Raw genomic sequence first — 21977 nt, 5'->3', positions numbered from 1 at the left:
AGGAGGACACAAAGGGCTGGATTTTCATCGAGGAGTCGGGTAGGAGGCGGGACTACAACTTTCGGGGTTGTAGTCCCGCCTCCACTGAGTTCTAGCCAACCCATGCGATTTTGACTTGATTGACCTTGTTGAGCCCGCCCAGCGGGCTCAGCAGGCCAATTAAGGGCCACCCGGCAACAGGTGACATCACAGATTGATTTTTCATCTGTCAAGACCTTTTGACAGATGAAATATCAGCGTTTCACAGCTGTTCGAAGCTGTCAAACACTGACAATCTGTACTCCAAGTTAATTCCTTCCTGTCAGGATGATTTAGAGATCTCCCCGGAACAGAAAGCTGAATGCTGGAACTTTTGACAGGTCGCGGCCATTCTGCTTTCTGTGCCGGTGAGATGAGGGACTCCCGAGACCTGAGGGAAAAAGGCTGTAAAGGTATGTAAATGTAAGTAAAACTCATTTAAACACTTTAATCACACCAAACACACTTACCTCTGCACTCATGCACACATCACTCACCTGAACACCGGACATCTCGACCCCCTCCAAGCCCTTCATCCCGACGGCCCGCCTCGCTAACTTGGCGTGGTTTGGAGCCGTCAGGAATCTCACATTTCAACAATGAAAATAGGGATTAGGCTAAAAACTGCCTGTTAACTACCTGTTAACAGGCAGTTAATTGGCACTAATCCCCTTCCCGCCTCGGGAAGGCAGGTCCCAGTGCGGGTCGGGTGCCCGCCTGCTTTGAAACTGGCATGGAGGCGGGTTAGTGGCGGGATGGGTTCGTGCCCCCCGATTTTAGGATTTTAACCTCCTACACGCCTCCAAGGCCCAATGAAAATCCTGCCCAAAGAGTCTGCCAAGGGATATGGATAGGTTAGGTGAGTGGGCAAAAATTTGACAGATGGAGTATAATGTGGGAAAATGTGAGGTTATCTACTTTGGTAGGAAATATAAAAAAGCAAATTATTTTTTAAATGGAAAGAGACTACAAAATGATGTAGTACAGAGGGATCTGAGGGTCCTCGTACATGAAACACAAAAAGTTAGCATGCAGGTAAAGCAAATAATTAGGAAGGCAAATGGAATGTTGGCCTTTGTTGCAAGGGGGATGGAGTATAAAAGTAGGGAAGTCTTGCTACAACTGTACAGGGCATTGGGGAGACCACACCTGGAGTACTGCGTGCAGTTTTGGTCTCCTTATTTAAGGAGGGATATACTTTCATTGGAGGCAGTTCAGAGAAGGTTCACTAGGTTAATTCCTGAGATGAAGGGGTTGTCTTATGAGGAAAGGTTGAGCCTATACACATTGGAGTTTAGAAGAATGAGAGGTGATCTTATTGAAACATAAAAGATTCTGAAGGGGCTTGACAGGGTCGATGCAGGGAGGATCTCCCCTCGTGGGGGAATCAGTTTCAGGATAAGGGGCTGCCCATTTAAAACGGAGATGAGGAGGAATTTCTTCTCTCAGAGGGTTGTGAATCTTTGGAATTCTCTACCCCAGAGAGCTGTGAAGGCGGAGTCATTGAATATATTCAAGGCGGAGATAGACATATATTTGAGAAACAGGTGAGTCAAGGGTTATGGGGAGTGGGCAGGAAAGTGGAGTTGAGGCCAAGATCAGATCAGCCATGATCTTATTGAATGGCGGAGCAGGCTCGAGGGGCCGAATGGCCTACTCCTGCTCCTATTTCTTATGTTCTCCTGCCTTACATTCCTGTATGCACTCTTCACTCCTCCAACAGCAGACTTCTTGTTCATTACTCCACCATAAGTGCCCATGCATTCAGCCAGTACGCTCGTGCCCTCTCGAAGTCGCTCCTCAGTTCCGGCCACCTAGGCACCTCTCTCCCCATTTTCAAAAGACCTTCTCGAAATCCCTCTTTTTGACCATGCCTCTGGTTCACTCCCCAACTCTCCCCATTTTTCCTTTTTCCCCTCTTGCTCAGCAATCCACCGTTGGTCCTCCTTAACATTAGAAAGAAAGAACTTGTATTTATATGGCACCTTTTGTGACCTCAGGATGCCCCAAATCATTTTACAGCCAACAAATTACTTTCAAAGTTGATTTTTTTTTAGGCAAACACAGCAACCAATTTTCACAAAGCAAGGTCCCACAGACAGCAATGAGATAAATGATCATTTAATCTGTTTTTGATTGTGTCATTTGAGGAGTAAATTGGCCAGGACAATGGGAGAACTCCCCTGCTCTTTTCGAATATGCCATGGAATCTTTTACATCCCCCTGTAAGGGCAGATGGGGCCTCAGTTTAATGTCTCATATAAAAGTACTACCCTAGAACTACACTGAAGTGTAAGCCTAGATTATATGCTCAAGTCCTGGAGTGGGGCTTGAACCCACGACTTTCTAACTCAGGAGGTGAGAGCAGTACCATCTCATTTTCTGTGTAATTACTTTTCCTGCTGCCCTATATTTCATACATACCCAAATCAGTGAGAGAACCAGCAAGGTCTGCCTTTTGGAGTTCAACCACTACCTGAAAGAAGAAAGAAGTTGCATTTATATATACACCTTTCACTACCTCAACAACAACGACTTGCCTTTATATAGCGCCTTTAGCCATAGTAAAACATCTCAGAGCACTATATAGCGACTTTAATGTAGTAAAACGTCCCGAGGCGCTTCACAGGAGCGTTATCAAACAAAATTTGACACCGAGCCACACAAGGTAATATTAGGACAGATGAGAGGTAGGTTTTAAGGAGTGTCTTAAAGGAGGAGAGTTTGAGAGGCAAAGAGGTTAGGGAAGGAAGTCCAGAGCTTAGGGCCTAGGCAGCGCTTCACAGCCAATGAAGTACTTTGAAAGTGTAATCATTGTTGTAATGTAGGGAAACACAGCAGCCCAATTTGCACACACCATGGTCTCACAAACAGTGCTGAGATAAATGATCAGATGATCTGTTTAGAGTGATGTTGGTTGAGGGAAAATTGTTAGCCAGGACACTGGAATAACTCCCCATATCTTTTACATCCACATAAGAGGTCAAATGGGGCCTCAGTTTAACGTCTCATCCAAAAGATGGGACCTCCGACAGTGTACCCCTCCCCCAGTACAGGAAACTTTGTGCTATCTGGCACAGACGGGACTGAGCTGTTGCCGTTCCCTCAAAACTGCCGGACACTCCAGCTCTAATGTTGAAGCATACGGAGGTTTTCATCTCCGTATCTGACAACAAACACTGTTGCTTAGCAACAGCTTCTAAACAGTCGGCTGCAGCTGCAAGCGTCTCTAGCTGAAGCTGTTGCTATAGCTACAGACCTTGCAGTGCCTGACTGGGGAAAAAAAAAAAGCAACAAAAAGAAAAAAAGCAGTTCCTGATTTTTGCCGGTGGCTCGAGCTTGCCGGACATTTAGCCTCCAGATAACACAAAGTTTCCTGTACAATGTTTTTCTTTTTTTTAATTAGTTTTCAGGATGTAGACGACACTGACAGGTTGCATTTATTGCCCATCCCTGGTTACCCCAAATGGTGGTGAGACTTCTCCTTGAACTGCTGCAGTTCTTGTGGTAATAGTGCTCCCCTAATAGTGTTAGATAGGGAATTCCTTTATGTTGCTGGGTCAAAATGCTGAAATAGCAAATATGTCCATGTCAATATGGTGCAGGACTTGGAAGGGACCCTAGAGGTAATAATGTTCCCATAACATTGTTACTCTTGGTGCTAGAGGTTACAGGGCTGGCAGCTGTTGTTGAAGTAATCTTGGTGAGTTTCGACAGTGCATCCTGAAGACAGTAGATACTGCAGCCACAGTGTGCCACTGGTGGTGGAAGTGTATACCGAGTCCAGTGACAGGACCATCTGTCCTAGATAGTGTTGAGTTTCTTCAGTATTGTTGCAGTGAGATGAGTCATCTGGTCTGATCCCACTCTCCAGCTCGCTCCCCATGTTACATGCAAATGTAACCCCACTATTTAAGAAAGGAGGGAGAGAGAAAACGGGGAACTTCAGACCAGTTAGTCTGACATTAGTAGGGAAAATGCTAGAATCTATTATTAAGGACGTGGTAGCAGGGCACTTAGAAAATAATAATAGGATTGGACAGAGTCAACATGGATTTATGAAAGGGAAATCATGTTTGACAAATCTGTTAGAGTTTTTTGAGGTTGTAACTAGAATAGATAAGGGGGAACCAGTAGATGTGGTGCATTTGGATTTTCAGAAGGCATTTGATAAGGTGCCACACAAGAGGTTATTAAACAAAATTAGGGCTCATGGGATTGGGGGTAATATACTAGAATGGACTGAGGATTGGTTAACGGACAGAAAACAGAGAGTAGGAATAAACGGGTCATTTTCAGGTTGGCAGGCAGGCTGTGACTAGTGGGGTACCGCAAGGGTCAGTGCTTGGGCCTCAGCTATTCACAATCTACATCAATGATTTGGATGAGGGAACCAAATATAATATATTCAAGTTTGCTGATGATACAAAGCTAGGTGGGAATGTAAGTTGTGAGGAGGATGGAAAGAGGCTTCAAGGGGGTATAGACAGGCTAAGTGAGTGGGCAAGAACATGGCAAATGGAATATAATGTGGAGAAATGTGAAGTTATCCACTTTGGTAGGAAAAATAGAAAGGCAGAGTATTTTTTAAATGGTGAGAGATTGGGAAATGTTGGTGTTCAGAGGGACCTGTGTGTCCTTGTACACGAATCACTGAAAGTTAACATGCAGGTACAGCAAGCAATTAGGAAAGCAAATGGTATGTTGGCCTTTATTACAAGAGGATTTGAGTATAAGAGTAAAGACATCTTATTGCAATTATATAGGGCCCTGCTGAGGCCACACCTGGAGTATTGTGTACAGTTTTAGTCTCCTTCCCTAAGGAAGGATATACTTGCCATAGAGGGAGTGCAACAAAAGTTCACCAGACTGGTTCCTGGGATGGGGTGATTGTCCTATGAGGAGAGATTGAGTAGACTGGGCCTATGTTCTCTAGAGTTTAGAAGAATGAGAGGTTATCTCATTGAAACATATAAAATTGTTACAGGGCTTGACAGGGTAGATGCAGGGAGGATGTTTCCCTTGGCTGGGGGGTCACTATCTCAGAATAAGGGGTCAGCCGTTTAGGACTGAGATGAGGACAAATTTCTTCAGAGGGTGGTGAATCTTTGGAATTCTCCACCTCAGAGGGCTGTGGGGGCTCAGTCATTGAGTATATTCAAGACAGAGATCGATAGATTTTTGGATATTAAAGGAATCAAGGGATATGGGGATAGTGCAGGAAAGTGGAGTTGAGGATCAGCCATGATCTTATTGAATGGCAGAGCAGGCTCAAGGGGCTAAATGGCTTACTCCTGCTCCTATTTCTTATGTTCTTATGTATCCTTTAATATTCCTCCTTTTCAAGCAATTATCTAATACCCTTTTCGCAATTAATGGAGTAAATCATTTTTCACATTAGGGTGCCATTCTTCAATTATAATCCAAATATCCATGAATTGCAAACTTGTTCTCCAAAATTATATTCTTTCCATATTGAAAGTAAATTAGTTTGCAGTCAAAGCCTTTCAATAAAAGAAATAGCGGTGAAGGTCACCCAGAGTGTGATACTAAGGTCACATTCTAAGGACGAGTCAGTCTAAAATGAGACAGAATTAATAAATGATCTCATAGTAAAGGATCCTCTAGGAAACAGTGATCATAGCATGGTTGAATTTCAAATTCAGTTGGAGGGTGAGAAAGTTGTATCTCAAACCAGTGTCCTGATCTTAAACAAAGGCAATTACAATGGCATGAGGGCAGAACTGGCTAAAGTGGACTGGAAAAATAAATTAAAGGGTAAGACAGTTGAAATGCAGTGGCGGACATTTAAGGAGATATTTCATAACTCTCAACAAAAATATATTCCAGCGAGAAAGAAAGATTTTAAGAGAAGGAAGCACCATCCGTGGCTAACTAAGGAAGTAAAGGATGGTATCAAATTGAAAACGAAAGCATACAATGTTGCCAAGATTGGTGGGAGACCAGAGAATTGGGAATTTTTAAAAAAACCAGCAAAGGATGACTGAAAAAAGAATAAAGAGAGAGAAGATGAATTATGAGAGTAAACTGGCAAGAAATATTAAAACAGATAGTAAGAGCTTCTACAAGTATATAAAAAGGAAGAGAGTAGCTAAAGTAAACATTGGTCCCTTAGAGGATGAGACTGGGGAATTAATAATGGGGAATGGAGAAATGGTAGAGACTCTGAACAAATATTTTATATCTGTCTTCACAGTAGAAGACACTAACAACATCCCAATAATGGATAATCAAGGGGCCACAGGGAGGGGGGGAACTAAAGACAATCACCATCACTAAGGATATAGTACTTGGTAAAATAATGGGACTAAAATATGACAAGTCCTCTGGACCAGATGGCCTGCATCCCAAGGTCTTAAAAGAAGTGGCTACAGAGATAGTAGATGCATTGGTTGCAATATACCAAAATTCCCTGGATTCTGGAGAGGTCCCAGCGAATTGGAAAACCGCAAATGTAACACCCCTATTTAAGAAAGGAGGGAGACAGAAAGCAAGAAACTATAGACCAGTTAGCCTAATGTCTGCCGTTGGGAAAATGCTGGAGTCCTTCATTAAGGAAGCAGTCGCAGGGCATTTGGAAAATCATAATGCAGTCAAGCAGAGTCAGCATGGTTTTATGAAAGGGAAATCATGTTTAACAAATTTGCTAGAGTTCTTTGAGGTTGTGACGAGCAGGTTGGACAAAGGTGAGCCAGTGGATGTGGTGTATTTAGGTTTCCAGAAGGCATGCGATAAGGTGCCACATAAAAGGTTACTGCATAAGATAAGAGCTCACGGAATTGGGGGTAATATATTAGCATGGATAGAGAATTGGCTAACTAACAGAAAGCAGAGAGTCGGGATAAATGGGTCATTTTCCGGTTGGCAAACGGTAACTAGTGGGGTGCCACAAGGATCGGTGCTGGGGCCTCAGCTATTTACAATCTACATTGATGACTTGGATGAAGGAACCGATTGTAATGTAGCCAAGTTTGCGGATGATACAAAGATGGGTGGGAAAGCAAGTTGTGCAGAGGACTCAAAGAATCTGCAAAGGGATATAGACAGACTAAGTGAGTGGGCAAACGTTTGGCAGATGGAGTATAATGTGGGAAAGTGCGAGGTTATACACTTTGGCAGGAAAAATAAAAAAGCAAACTTTTATTTAAATTGAGAGAGATTACAAAATGCTACAGTTCAGAGGGACCTGGGGGTCCTTGTGCATGAAACACAAAATGTTAGTATGCAGGTACAGCAAGTAATCAAAAAGGCAAATGGAATGTTGGCCTTTATTTCAATGGGGTTGGAGTATAAAAGCAGGGAAGTCCTGCTACAACTGTACAGGGTATTGGCGAGACCACACCTCGAGTACTGCATACAGTTTTGGTCTCCTTATTTAAGGAAGGATATACTTGCATTGAAGGCAGTTCAGAGACGATTCACTAGGTTAATTCCAGAGATGAGGGGGTTGACTTATAAGGAAAGGTTGAGCAGGCTGGGCCTATACTCATTGGAATTTAGAAGAATGAGAGGTGATCTTATTGAAACATACAAGATACTGAGGGGGCTCGACAAGGTAGATGCAGAGAAGATGTTTCCCCTCGTGGGGGAATCTAGAACTCTGGGGCACAGTTTCAGAATAAAGGGTCGCCCTTTTAGAACTGAGAAGAGGAATTTCTTTTCTCAGAGGGTCGTAAATCTGTGGAATTCTCTGCCCCAGAGAGCTGTGGAGGCTGGGTCATTAAATACATTTAATGTGGAGATAGACAGATTTTTGCAAGGGAGTGAAGGGTTATGGAGAGCGGGCAGGGAAGTGGTTTTGAGCCCAAGATCAGCCATGATCTTATTGAATGGTGGAGCAGGTTCAAGGGGTCAAGTGGCCTATTCCTGCTCCTATTTCTCATGTTCTTATGTAAACGATGCGTGTTTCCATCAAAATCAAAGCCTAGGTTCGTATAAACACCAGAGTAAGGCTGGCAGCTCATTTAAAAAGCTGTAAACATTATAAACGATTTACAACGTGTCCCACGCAATAGCAGAGAATCAAAGTAATGCGTGGAGGGCAAATTATCTTGGAAAACATGGGAAATTGTTTCAGAACTTACACAGTTAGTGCATTGCTTATTTACAGAGAGGTGATGTCATTAACCAGTTCCGAGAAATCAGATTTTAATTTCCGCGTAATACGGCAATTTGAAAAATTGTAAAAAAAATAATTAATTACAGACAACTGCACTGAAATAACTACGTACGTAACTAGATTAATTAAATATTAAAATAAATCACGAACAATGCAACTCAAACTTGGGAAAAATATTTGGGATGCCATTCCAAAAACTATAACACATCCCTCAGAAAAATGCCAACATATTTTTGAGGAACGGGGATAAAATGCATATTTTATATGTAGAGACACTGAGAAAAATCTAATAAATAGAGAACAGTAAGATCTACATAAATACCCGATTGATACAAGTACAGAATTTTAAATTTCCTTTCAATCCCATTACGTTGATATTCTGATGCAAGCAGAACACTTCGCAGCTAATTATTCATGTGCCTATCTGAAGTGAACTACCCAATTCAGAGTCACAAAGCTACAGCAACTTCACTGGCCTATACTGTGAATAGACTCATGTATTTACTTCTGTTAATTATTCCAATCTAAAATATAAATAATCAGACTTTTATGTGGAGTGACATGACTAGTGCTTACCCACAGATTAAGCAAACCACTTTCATCGAGTGACGCCAGCTGAAACGACAGTCCTGAACTTCCTGAGGTAGAAAAAGAAAATCTTTAAATACTGAAATGCAAAAAATATTTAATTGATAACTATCCCAGAAGATCCTATAAATAATTTGAATCTATCCTCTTATAGACATATACAAAAAAATACAAAAATTCTAATCTGCAGAATAAAAAAAAAACTTTTTTCTTGTTTCTCATCATTTTTCTAAACCAATTTACCTCCCTCCCCTGCAGTCATTCATCCTTTGCTGGGGTACAGTTCCCAGTGCCGCACTCCAGTAAGCCTCGGCAATGAAAGAGGACAGGCCATTCGAGTGCAGGGTCATCACAGCTGTTCTTGGCTCTGGTCTTCACCCAATGTCCACCGACACATACCTCCAGCAGTGATTGCTGGGTGGCGATCAGGAGCAGAAGCCTCAGATAATTTTATTGACTTCCTAACACAGAGGTGCTAAAGCCAATGGTGAACCCCTACCACCACCCAGCTGAGATGAGCTAATCCAGCACAAACCAGGGATCAAACATGTGGCTCAGCTATTTCTTAGATAAACTTGTTGAGCCTTCTGGGGGTGGACTACAATGTTGACATAAGGGAACAGTAGCATAGTGGTTATGTTACTGAACTAGTAATCCAGAGGCCTGAACTAATGATCCAGAGACGTGAGTTCAAATCCCACCAAGGCAGCTGGGGAACTTAAATTCAGTTAATTAAATAAATCTGGAATAAAAGGATCAGAAATGGTGACCATGATTGTCGGAAAAACCCGTCTGGTTCACCAATGTCCTTTAGGGAAGGGAATCTGCCGTCCTTACCTGGTCTGGCCTATATGTGACTCCAGACCCACAGCAATGTGGTTGACTCTTAACTGCCCTCTGAAATGGCCTAGCAAGCTACAGGAAACTTTCGTTTAACCGGAGGTTAAAAGTCCGGAAAGCTCTATCTACCGGCAAAATTCAGGAGCCGTTTTCTATAAGTTTTTTTACTTCTCGTTGCTTTTTTTTTCCCCAGTCAGGCTCTGCAAGGTCTGTAGCTAAGCAACAGCTTCAGCTAGAGACGCTTGCAGCTGCAGCCGACTGTTTTGAAGCTGTTGCTAAGCAACAGGGTTTGTTGATTCACACGGAGCTGAAAAGCTCTGTATGTTTTAACATTGTCGCTGGTTTATATGGCAGTTTTGATCTAACGGCACCAGCTCGGTCCCGTCAGTGCCGGATACCAGAAAGTTTCCTGTATTCAGTTGTAACAAACCGCAGAAAACAATGGCCCAGAAATTCGGGTCGGGGGCTTCCTGCGGGTGCAAGCCCCCGATCTGCACTTACCTAGCGCGCCGGCAGTTGAGCTGTAGGGCCCCGTGGAATTCCGATCCGGGGCCTGGCCCAGCTGCCGGCGCGCAGTGCTTGCGTATCCCAGGGGCGCAGTTAGTTCGAAGCGTCCCCTGGGATCACGTGGGCCATGGGCAGCCAATCGGAGCAGGGAAAAGCCCATTCATAAGTCTTGACAGGAAGTGCTGTCAAGACTTATAAATACTACGGCCCCAAAACAGCACTAAACATTCAAATAATTTTTTTTTAAAAACACATCACATTTTTAAAATAAACTATAAATTACATTAAATAACTATTTTAAACAATAATTTAAATTTTTGAAAAAAATAATTTTATATTCTAACGGGGCTAAAAAGAAACTTACCTTGCTTTAAAGTATTTAAAAATAATAAACCAGTGGAAAAAATGTTTTAATTTTAATTAATTCACCACTTACCTTGTAAAAAGCAGGCCTTACGCCTGCTTTTTATATTTCTAAATCCTGGAGGCTTACCCTCGCGTGAAAACCTGTAAAAAAAAAACTAAGTTCGATGCGCACGCGCATCCTCCCCCGCGCACGCGTTCGACCTCTGAACCCCTGCTTTCAGGGGAACGTAAGTGCCGGTTTCCCGCACATGCGCAGTGCATGCACGAAACCGGCACTTCCATCGGGCTTACGGGTGAGTACTCCGTGCATACTCACCCATGGAGACCCGAATTTCTGGGCCATTAAGAAGAATAACTCCCTCCCTAACAGCACTGCGGGAGTACTTTCACCACTTGGACTCCAGCAGTTCAAGGCGGCAGCTTCTCAAGGGCAATTAGGGATGGGCAATAAATGCTGGCCTTGCTAGTGACGCTCACATCCCAGGAACGAATAAAAAAAAAGAAAACGTACCTTCCTGAGATGCCAAGAGTGGAAGTCCAACACCATGCTTATCAAAGAAAGCAGATGACACTGGATCAACAGCCTTCACTGCACAAGAGTGATTACCAGCTGCCAGAATACCATCTGTAATTAAAGTGCACTTAAATAAGACCTCAGAAAATATATTTATTGTAGTTCCTCACTGTTTTGCAAGTATGATTATACTTTTTGCAATGTGATTATGCAATTATACTTTTTGCAGTGCACCAGGTTTCTACACAATGCATTCAGCTCTGTCAACTGTACTGTTTGACTGATGCTCATCATTTTCAATGCCAAATGATCTTCCATCTGTACTGTATCTCTGATTTAGCCATGTTTGTCTATAAAACCTAACCTCAGAGGAATTTTAAAGGCTCTCAACTGGGCTTTTGCTGCCATTCTTTAGTTAATTTTAAATTCTGAGACTGAGTCAGCAGGAGAAACTCCACAATAGCTAATATGTCATCTATTATGGTTCAAATCCATTCAACATCAAGAACGCAAGGATTACATCGAGTCTACAGCACAGAAACAGGCAATTCAGCCCAACTGGTCTCGGCCGCCATTTATGCTCCAGACAAGCTTCCTCCCACCCTTCCGGATTATGAGACGAAGTCAGGAAGGATTTACCCTCGTAGCAACTGTAATATTTTGAAAAGGACTTTCTCGGAACTGATTACTATGATTCTATTTGCTCTTCGAGAGAGCCGGCGTAGGCTCAATGGGCCGAATGGCCTCCTTCTGTGCTGTACTACTCTATGATGAAGAAAATATTGAAATGGGTAACGAACCATTTATGAATATTGAAGTGGATTTTTAGAAATCATACTTAGGAGAAGCAGGGCATCATGGGTAAGGATAAATGGCCAAGGCACTTCTGCCTGACAACAGCAGGCGAAATGCATTTAAACTTTGCACACAGGACCAAAAGGGACCTAAGATGATTGAACAATAACAGGTCAAAGGGCTCGCTTGATTGATACTGGCCATTGGGAGATAAGGCAAGTCACAAGATGAGCACCTGGTGGTTCCATTGTATAAACTTTTGATATAATTTAAAGAAAGGTCACGCGAAAGTATGACTCATTGTGGTTTGGAGACTTAAATACTGAGATTTGTAAGCGATTGAAGAGACAGCCAGGAAAAGAGCTGTGGAGTTCTAAGGTCTCCCTGATCAGCCCCCATAGGTACCTTTTGTTTGTCTGTAATTATTTGTCTGTCAAAACTGTTCGTTGTTGTGTGGGAGACTGTTGGACTATTTGAATCTTAATAAACTGCTTGACTCTTTACCCTTGACAGGCTAGTGTGTGAAATTTATTGAAGTACAGGTAGACTATCCTTTATCCGAAAACCTCGGGACCAGCCGTGTTTCGGAAAATTTCGGATTTCGGAAGGTGAGTCGGTGGGGGTCCGTGGGGGGGGGGGGGGTCGGCGGGGGTCGGGGGTCCGCGGGGGGGTCGGCGGGGGTCGGGGTCGGCGGGGGTCGGGGTCGGCGGGGGTCCGCGGGGGGGGTCCGCAGTCATGGCTTGTCCGTCGCTGCTAGCCTGGAATGCAATGAAGTTCCGCATTTCCACCAACAGGTCGTCGTGCTCGGTCGGAACAGGGGCCGGCACCGCCGCGGGCTCAGAGCTCTCGTTGCTTTCGAGCCTTTGGAAGAGAGTCAGGTGGTTCCGCGGGGGGGTCGGCGGGGGGTCGTGCGCACGACTTACGCTGACCCTCTGCTCAGCGTAAGTCGGCGGGGGTCGGGGTCGGTCGGGGTCCGCGGGGGGGGTCGGCGGGGGGGTCCGCGGGGGGTCGTGCGCACGACTTACGCTGACCCTCTGCTCAGCGTAAGTCGTGCGCCACTCTGGTCATGTCGTGCGCACGACTTACGCTGACCGAAAAAACCTTCGGTTTTTAGAGGGTTTCGGTTTTCAGAAGTTCGGATAAAGGGTAGTCTACCTGTAATATTTTTCGCCATCACATTTGGCGTAGTCGGCAGGATACATCGAAACGTAGACGGACAGTGACCAAGAGGACACGAGCGGGTGAGTAGATTTGGAATACCACCCGGAACATTATGTGATTCAGGCGGCCACCTGTCTGTCTACGGAGCGAGTATCCGAATCGTGCAGAGCCTGTGAATCGGTAAGAGACACACCTAGACTTAGAGTGAGTATGGTCTTATTGGAAGGGACATTGTCGTTGCGATAAAAGACGGTAGATAAACTGTGTGAATTTTGAGTCCAGTCTTTTGTTTCTCATAATTGAGAATATTAGGAGGAATATTTTTGGAGACAGGATTTAAGTGGCGTGTAAGAGAAACGAGTGTCCCCGTCGCTTCAATTGTCATAAATTATCTCAATCGCCTAGCTTGAGCCGGAATTAAGAGGGCAAATGCCCCACGTGATGGACAAGGTTTAATAGGTCGAAGGAAACACCGAGAGGACAAGGTGACGGCGGAAACCTGTGAGTGAATGTGGGATACGCATGAACTAGTGTGAGAATTGAGGGATGATCCCATCGCGATAAATAAGTGGCGGAATAGAAGTAGGCCCACGTGAAGAGACTCATTCGCAGAGGAAGCGAGGGAAGGTCAGATCACATAATGGCGTCGGGGAAAGACCTTGAATGGGGGCCAGAAGGGTCTCTTAGTAGGTTCTATGCAGACGACCAGAAGGGCTTAATAGGGAAAATGATTAAAGATGGGTGGGATCCCTCGGTTGTCCCCAAGGAGCAAAAGAATTGGTGGGAGAAACAGAAACAGAAGAAGGCAAAAAAAGCCGGAGTACTTTTAGTATATCAGTTATGTGTGTTACAAAGTAAAATCGAACAATTAGTAGAAAAAAGTAAGACGAGCCGAGTAAAATCATAAAAACCGGGTGATCAACGCGGACAAGGGTGCTTAATTATCTCGAACACCTAGCGGACTGAGCCGGAATTAAGAGGACGTAAGTCCCGCGTGAAGGCCAGAAAGCAAGGACGTAGAGAACATACGTTAATCACAGGATCGTGATCCCGGGATTGGGATAGGGTTTAAGTCACGTGGAGAGGCCGAACGGACATAAACTCAAGTAGAAGTTGTATGTAAAGCCGGGGAATGTCAGACCACAAGATGGCGTCGGGGAAAGGATTAGACTGGGGTGAGGAAGAAACCCTTACTAGATTCTATGCAGACGACCGGAAGGGCTTAATCGACAAAATGTTAAAAGACGGATGGGACCCAAATCAGGACCCCGCCGTTCAAAAGGCTTGGTGGCAAAAAGAGGAAAACAAACGTACCCAAAAGGCCAGTGTAATAATAGTACGACAGCTTTTACAGTGTACCCTCAAACTGAAACCAAAGATAGAGGAATTAAAAACAGCTGGAGCAGAAATAAAAAAAACTAAGAGAACTTCAGGAGAGTCAGAGCGAGAAGGGACTCTTTGGTCCCCGATTATGTACACCTACCGCTCCACCACCTCCTCCGTATAATGAAACGGAGGAAGGAGAGGATGATATAGTGAGGAGGAAGGCAGCCTCGCCGTTGTACCTTTGACGGTGACACAAGGAGCACAGGCAGCAAATAACAAACACAGATATAAGGCATTCAGTCCTCTAGAAAAACAGGAGATCATGAGATCTCTGGGCAACCTGAAGCCCCGAAGTAAAAATATTTAAAACGCAGATATAAGATGCACTAGGATATCTCAGCCCAATTGGGGATTAATTATGTTAATAAAACCGAAGCCAGGGAAGAAGCAGTAAGTAGTATAATAACTGAGGAGGACATTAATATACCTGTAGTAAAATTGCACAGGGATGTACGGGACGTGGAGAAGAAAGAATGGGAAAGGTGGGGAGCTGCGCCAGACCAGGACTCCATAGGGAGAAAGTATGGAAGGGTGGCGGCCCCCACGTGTATACAAAAAACACTCATGGAATTACATCACGGCATTAGCCATGCAGGGCGAAATGCCATGATCAGTAGGTCTCTAGGGATTGGTGGTGGCCAGGCTTGGGACGAGATATTGCTAAATATTGTCAGCATTGCATTACATGTGCCCAACATAATCCAGGAAAGGCCATTAAAATAAGAATGGCCCATCAACCACAGCCGCAAGGACTGTGGGAGAATATCCAAATTGATTTTACGGGACCACTGCCAAACCCTCGAGGAAGAAAGTACTGTCTAGTGATAGTAGATTTGTTCACCCGGTGGGTGGAAGCATTTGCCACCCGAAACAACACCGCAACCACAGTAGCCCGAATTTTAGCCGAGGAGGCGATTCCCCGCTGGGGCATCCCCACTCAAATAGACTCCGATCAGGGAACCCATTTCACAGGACAGGTGATGAAAGTACTATGCACTATATTGGGCATTAAACAAAAAATTTCACATCCCCTACCACCCGCAGAGTTCGGGAATGGTAGAATGGATGAATTGGACAATAAAGACAGCCTTGTCAAAAGCCATCCAAGAAACCGGACAAGCTTGGGCTGAACTACTACCTGCTATCCTGATGAGGCAAAGGGCAACCCCTAACCGGACAACAGGATTAACTCCGTATGAACTTATGATTGGTCGGGCAATGTGACTGCCCGAAGGTATAATTACAGGAGGGTCCGATGTGGGCCCACCACGGGATCAAATAAAAAGATATGAATAGTGTAGGGCAATGGAAACACTGGTCACAATTACGGCAGCACGGGAATAGAAATGGATTACCCAGAGGTTATACCATATGCGAAGAGTGAGGATTGGCAGATGCGTTATCAGACTTGGGAACAGGAGCCATGGCTGGTACTCTTAGTGGGAGTACTTGTAGTGGCAATAATAAACGGGGTAGTGTACCTCTTTTGGTACATATGGAAGAGCTCTCATAAATGGCGGGCGGATGAAAGACCGCCACACGCTGCAGTGGAATTAGTAAGAATGGAATAATATTAATAAGGTTGGTGATGACCAGTCCCCTTCTATTTTGCAGGAACAATAAGCTCGTAGAACAATGGAGTGAATGATCATGTGCACCCTCTTCGGAGCATTATGGCAGGAAAGGGGAGTGTTGGGTGAATGTCCATCGGGAAGCGTAAAATGCATTGATTCCGGATCCTCTGGGTCGTCGTGTAACGGAACAACCGATGAACTGCCATCGGTAGAATGTGGGTCGAGTATGAAATTGGGGGAAACAGTTGTTTGTGTAAACGGCACCCGGTGTACGAAAAATGAGACTACACCGACTGTAAAAGCGCCTCCACCAACAACCCGCAGACACCCACCACCACCCCATTAATTTGCCCAATGATGGAGGATGGGACAAATGGGGGATTGGTAATAAGAAAGACGCAAGATGAAGTGTATTTTAATGTATTGTATAGAGTTATTAAGCTTGCCATTAATGTGAGTACTCTTGAAATTCCCACACTGTGCAGCAATCATACAAAACGATTGTGGGATTCCCTGTGGACAAGACAACTAGAAGGTCCACAGGGAGAGTCCATCTTACAGCAACATAAAAAGAGGGGGGGTCGTAGAAATGGTCGGGGCAGGGTATGCGGCAAGGTTAGCAATAGTTACATAGAAGGAGTAAGTGAAGGAGTAGAAGTATCACAAGCAAAAATAAAGGGGTTATTGAAACAAGCCACTGAAAATAGACGACAAATGGCATTGGCAGGAGGACAAACTGCATAACAATTGCTGGGGGTGGAAGAGATAGTAGTTCCCCACGCAAAAACAATTAACACAATTATTGATCGGATCAAAAACGCATCTCACCAAACCCATAACGAATTGGCATGTTCCATGTATGGCTCCTGGCTATTATCGAATGCGCAGCATAACACGGAACAAATAGTTAATGGACAGATCCCTGATTGGATTACAAATGAGGACATGGAACCTTGGATTGACACAAACAAAAGCCTATGCAAAGGGCGTAAAATGGGACGAGTATATAGGGCAGGCAATTGCCTGACCCCGCGGACTAAGGTGATTGGTTTTGTACGAGCCATTCCCCAACTTCCAGAAGAAGGACAACCCCTATATGAGGTGAATAATATAGGAGAAATACAGAGGAAAAATTGGGTGACATATTATGATGTTCCTACCAAGGCAATATGGGAAAGGGATGAAGACAACACACAGAAGAATAGAACCTTAAGGGGGGTGATAACAAATGGGTGCCACCACAAGGAAAGGACGTGGGTGTGCACACAGCCCCCCACCGAGGGAGACACGGCCGAGTGTGGATTCGCGAAAGCCACCAATTGCACCCTTGAAATACACCCAAGGGGGATACACCAAACAAGGGTAGCACCGGGCGACAACGGGACAGTTTGTGTCACAACGACTGAACAAAAATATGGATACCAAGATCTGACCTGTCCCAGTTCCCAGCCAAACTTTTGTTTTCACCCAAAGGTGCCAATGCAGATAGGACATCAATATATACACCCGCCAAGACCCCAAGAAGAGGAAAGTTTCTCCCTTAACAACATTAAACCCGATGAAAAAAGAATTGGGACTTCTGTTATACCAGAACCAGAAGCTATCCCTAAATTATGGGAACAAGAAAAGTGGACAGAAAGAAACAAAGGAAATTATGAAACATTATCACAAAATAGAGCAAGATCTAAACCAACAAAGTAAAGACATCAATAAAATTTTAGCTGAAACCCCTTGTATAATAGAATCTGGAACTGGGGATTAAATGTGAGTGTACACCCGTGGATACGAATCATATCACACGTATTGGTAGTAGCCCAACCGATCTTAGCTCTGGGATTTGCTTTTATGTTTTGCTCCTCCTGCAGGAAATGCCGAATGAAACGCCGCGCTCGACAGATAGTATAGGCACTTGAGGAAAGGAAGAGGTTGATAAGCACTGGGATTTAACCACTGGCATCAGATACCTATTCCTCCCTAACCTATCAACTGATCACCGAACAAGGGGCAGGACGAATTGGTATAATTTAATATAGGGTGGTCTCATGGGCTGGGGTAGTCCAGGACCAAAGGGGGGTTTGAAGTGGATTTTTAGAAATCATACTTAGGAGAAGCAGGGCATCATGGGTAAGGATAAATGGCCAAGGCACTTCTGCCTGACAACAGCAGGCGAAATGCATTTAAACTTTGCACACAGGACCAAAAGGGACCTAAGATGATTGAACAATAACAGGTCAAAGGGCTCGCTTGATTGATACTGGCCGTTGGGAGATAAGGCAAGTCACAAGATGAGCACCTGGTGGTTCCATTGTATAAACTTTTGATATAATTTAAAGAAAGGTCACGCGAAAATATGACTCATTGTGGTTTGGAGACTTAAATACTGAGATTTGTAAGCGATCGAAGAGACAGCCAGGAAAAGAGCTGCGGAGCTCTAAGTTGTCTCCCTGATCAGCCCCCATAGATACCTTTTGTTTGTCTGTAATTATTTGTCTGTCAAAACTGTTCGTTGTTGTGTGGGAGACTGTTGGACTATTTGAATCTTAATAAACTGCTTGACTCTTTACCCTTGACAGGCTAGTGTGTGAAATTTATTGAAGTAATATTTTTCGCCACAACAAATATTGTTAGTCGTTGGATCACACAACTCTGCTAAGGGAAGGTTACTGATAAAATATAGATTCTGGATTGTAGGTAAGGTTTTAGGAATTTTTGTGGAATCATCGGGAAAGAAACAGCACTTTTGGGTGTATTTACACTTCAGTCAGCAGTAGCTACAGTTCAGGTTCAGCCAGGCAGTAATCTATTTACACTACTTAGGTGAACCTTGAATTATTCCGCCCAGGACAGAGCTCTGAATGCATGCGCAAAGTTCTACTCCCAGCATTAAAATTTTAACAGGTAGAATTTCAGCAGCATTCTCCCGATCTCCACCATAACGTTGGTAGAAGGTCAACGGAAAGAAACCCTGCAGTAGCAACCATTTACACTGTTTCACCCGGGTTTTCATTGATATTATGGCGGGATATCGGGAGAACCACTTCCTTCCTCATGGAAATTCAAAGCAGTACCGGCAGCAGCATCCTCACTGACTAAACTTTTAAATTACTTGCAGGTAGGCGCAAGTACCTCCTGACACTTTTTATACAGCACTGGATTTACACTCCACACAGCGTCAAATAGAAGTGATGTGAGGTTGTGCTTGGACTTCAGATTTACACTATAACGCTGCCATTGGAAACCGCTTCACACTAGCATTAAAGTTATGAGTGCACCATGAATAAAAAATCTGACAATTTTGTTTTGCTAGCAAAGCTCCTGATCTTATTGATTCCATGGACCACACATGGCCTGCAGTCATGAGCACTCAACCTACTCTCAATAAGGCCCAAATACTGCTCATGGGAGAAGCACAGCAGCAACCTAAGAATGACTGTTTTCAGATATATCCTCCCTAAGCAGTGCATCTATGAAGGGAGTATTCAACAGCATTTTGAAGTGAAATTTATGGGACTTTTGATTTACTGGCTGTCATCTGCCTTGGTGCTGGACAGGAGCTGAGTGCAACTGAAGGCCTCTCAGGCCTGTAGATATGTGCCACGTCCCCAACATCAGGGTCTTCTGGCTATGGATGGAGATCAGCAGCCAAAAAGTCTCAATTGCATACAAACATCCTGGCGGGCAGGGGAATATTCTAAAGTGTACTTAGCCATGTACAGGATCTTTGGCCTGCTCCTGGGTCCCCATGAACGCTTCAGTTTGTGGGAGTCCAGGGCAGGCCATAACCACTCGGTGCTGAAGTGCTCAGCGATCACTATTCAAGTAAAATAAGGGGCAGGCTAGCCTAGGGATCCCCCCCCTCCCCTCACTTGCATGGTCCAGTGTCTACTGTAGTTACAGGTCCAGCTCCGCACCCAGGGTAATCCTGGAAATCATGGAGCAATGTAAAGAGACCTATCACAATGGGTCTCCCAAGGGCAAATGTCACTAACACCCAGATAGCTCTATATTTTCATGCAACATTGTTGAAACTGGGTTTATTTGACCAACAATCTATATTGCAGTGTTATGGTCAGATGCTTTATTGTTAGTATATTAAAACTGTAACAGATATCCAAAATCACTGAACTTTCCCAACACCCATGAACACCCCCAGCTCGAAAAGATAAAATGGTACTGTCCAATCTAATCATATGGCAGAAATGGGCAGGGTACAATTATTTTCACATCAAAGCAGATGAGAGGGTAGTTAAAATTAGCCTCTTGTGCATCCCCCACCTTCCTTCGCCCGCCATTGGCTGCTATGTCTTCAGCTGCCTACGCCCCACACTCTGGAATTTCCCCCTTAAGCTCCTCTGTTTCTTCCCCTCCCTCTCGTCCTTTAAGACACTTCTTAAAATACTTTAGACATACTTTTGGTAACCTTCCCTAACATCTCCTTCTTTGACTTGACGTCCATTTTTTGATTACGTATCTGTGAAGCATTTTGGGTGTTTTTTCTACATTAAAGGCAGTATAGAAATCGTTATTGTTGTTAGTATATTAAAACTGTAAGCAAAATCAGCACGTTTTGCATGAATTTACCATATACCAGCTTCACAGGAACTCCATTCACCCACCTTGGCTCCATTCCCCTTAATACCCTTGGATCGCAAAAAGTCTATTGATCTCAGATTTAAAATTGTTAATTGAAGTAGCAGCTACTGCTTTTTGTGGGTGGGAGTTCCACACTTCTACCACCCTTTGCATGAAGAAGTGTTTCCTAACTTGTCTCCTGAATGGCCTGGCTCCGATATTAAGGTTATATCCCCTTGACCAAGACTCCCCCACCAGCGGAAAAGGTTTCTCTCTGTCTACCCTAACAATTCCTTTCAAAATCCTAAAAACCACAATCAAGTCACCTCTTAACCTTCTATATTCCAGGGAATGCAAGTCTAATTTATATAATCTCCCCTCATAATTTAACCCTTGGAACCCTGGTAACATTCTGGTGAATCTGTGCTGCATTCCTTCCAAGGACAATATATTCTTTCTAAGGTGTGGTGTCCAGAACTCCTGATGTGGTCTAACCAGGGCTTTGTATAGCTGTAGCAAAACTTCCTACTCTTTATATTCTAGCCCTTTAGTTATAAAGGCGAACATTCCATTAGCCTTTTTGATTACTTTTTGTACTACTACGTTTTGGTGATCTGTGTACAGGGACCCCTAAATCTGTTGGGACCTCCACTGTTCCTAGCTTTTCACCATTTAATAAATACTCGGATCTATCCTTTTATTGGCTGAAAATGGATGACCTCACACTTACTTGAGTTGAAATCCATCTGCCACAGTTTTGGCCACTCACTTAATATATCAATGTCTCTTTGTAATCTTATGCTCACATCTACACTACTTACTATGCCACCAATCTTTGTGTCAAAGATATATGGTTCCCTATTGTGTTATCTAAGCCATTAATAAATATAATGAATAGCTGAAGCCCCACCACAGATCCTTGTGGGGCACCACTAGTGACTTTCTTCCAATCCATTATCCTTACTCTCTGTCTTGTACCGCCTAACCAATCTCCGAACCAGGTCAATCATTTGCCTTCAACTCCATGAGCTTTAATTTTAGTCAACGGTCTCTTAAGTGGAACCTTATCGAATGCCTTCTGGAAGTCCACATAAAGGACATCCATAGTTACTTCCTCAAAAAATGCAATTAGGTTCGCTAGACATGACCTACCCTTTACAAATCCATGTTGGCTCTCTCTAATCATTCAGTCACTGTTGCATCTTTGACTCACCAGTAGAGAATGTTGGAGTTCTCAGAGTCCATTCTTGGCCCCCGATCTGAAGATTATAGTGTATAATGGAGTGTTCACGAAGATCCCAAGCCATTACTGAACCATCCACCGTTCCAGCAAAAACCGACATCACAGGACCTGGGCCAAAGCAGCAGCATTGCACCTGCAGTAGAATGGCACAATATATCCGCATTTTCTTTAGTTAATAAGCGTCCAATAGGGCTAGCTGGATTGAAAACGGGCTTGACATCAGAAAGCACAAAGTAAATAATCTCTGACTGGGGACAATGACTAACAGAATTC

At 44.0% G+C, this 21977-nt stretch overlaps 1 protein-coding gene across 3 annotated transcripts in view; it reads right to left on the bottom strand.

The window, feature by feature from the left end:
* The window catches only part of dync2i1 (dynein 2 intermediate chain 1), a 90296-nt gene that overhangs the window by 14797 nt on the left and 53522 nt on the right, over positions 1-21977 (bottom strand). For all 3 annotated transcript variants that reach the window (XM_085987569.1, XM_085987567.1, XM_085987568.1), the window contains 4 exons: positions 21675-21837; positions 10971-11084; positions 8735-8796; positions 2443-2494 (listed from right to left, as the gene is read on the bottom strand). In XM_085987569.1, coding sequence (XP_085843695.1) covers positions 2443-2494; positions 8735-8796; positions 10971-11084; positions 21675-21837 — 391 coding nt within the window. The remainder of the gene's footprint in view (positions 1-2442; positions 2495-8734; positions 8797-10970; positions 11085-21674; positions 21838-21977) is intronic.

This window comes from Somniosus microcephalus, chromosome 5, assembly GCF_052327205.1.
Source record: "Somniosus microcephalus isolate GS21.2 chromosome 5, FLI_Smic_1.0, whole genome shotgun sequence".
Taxonomy (NCBI): domain Eukaryota; kingdom Metazoa; phylum Chordata; class Chondrichthyes; order Squaliformes; family Somniosidae; genus Somniosus; species Somniosus microcephalus.
This window is presented reverse-complemented; position numbering and strand designations above follow the sequence as displayed.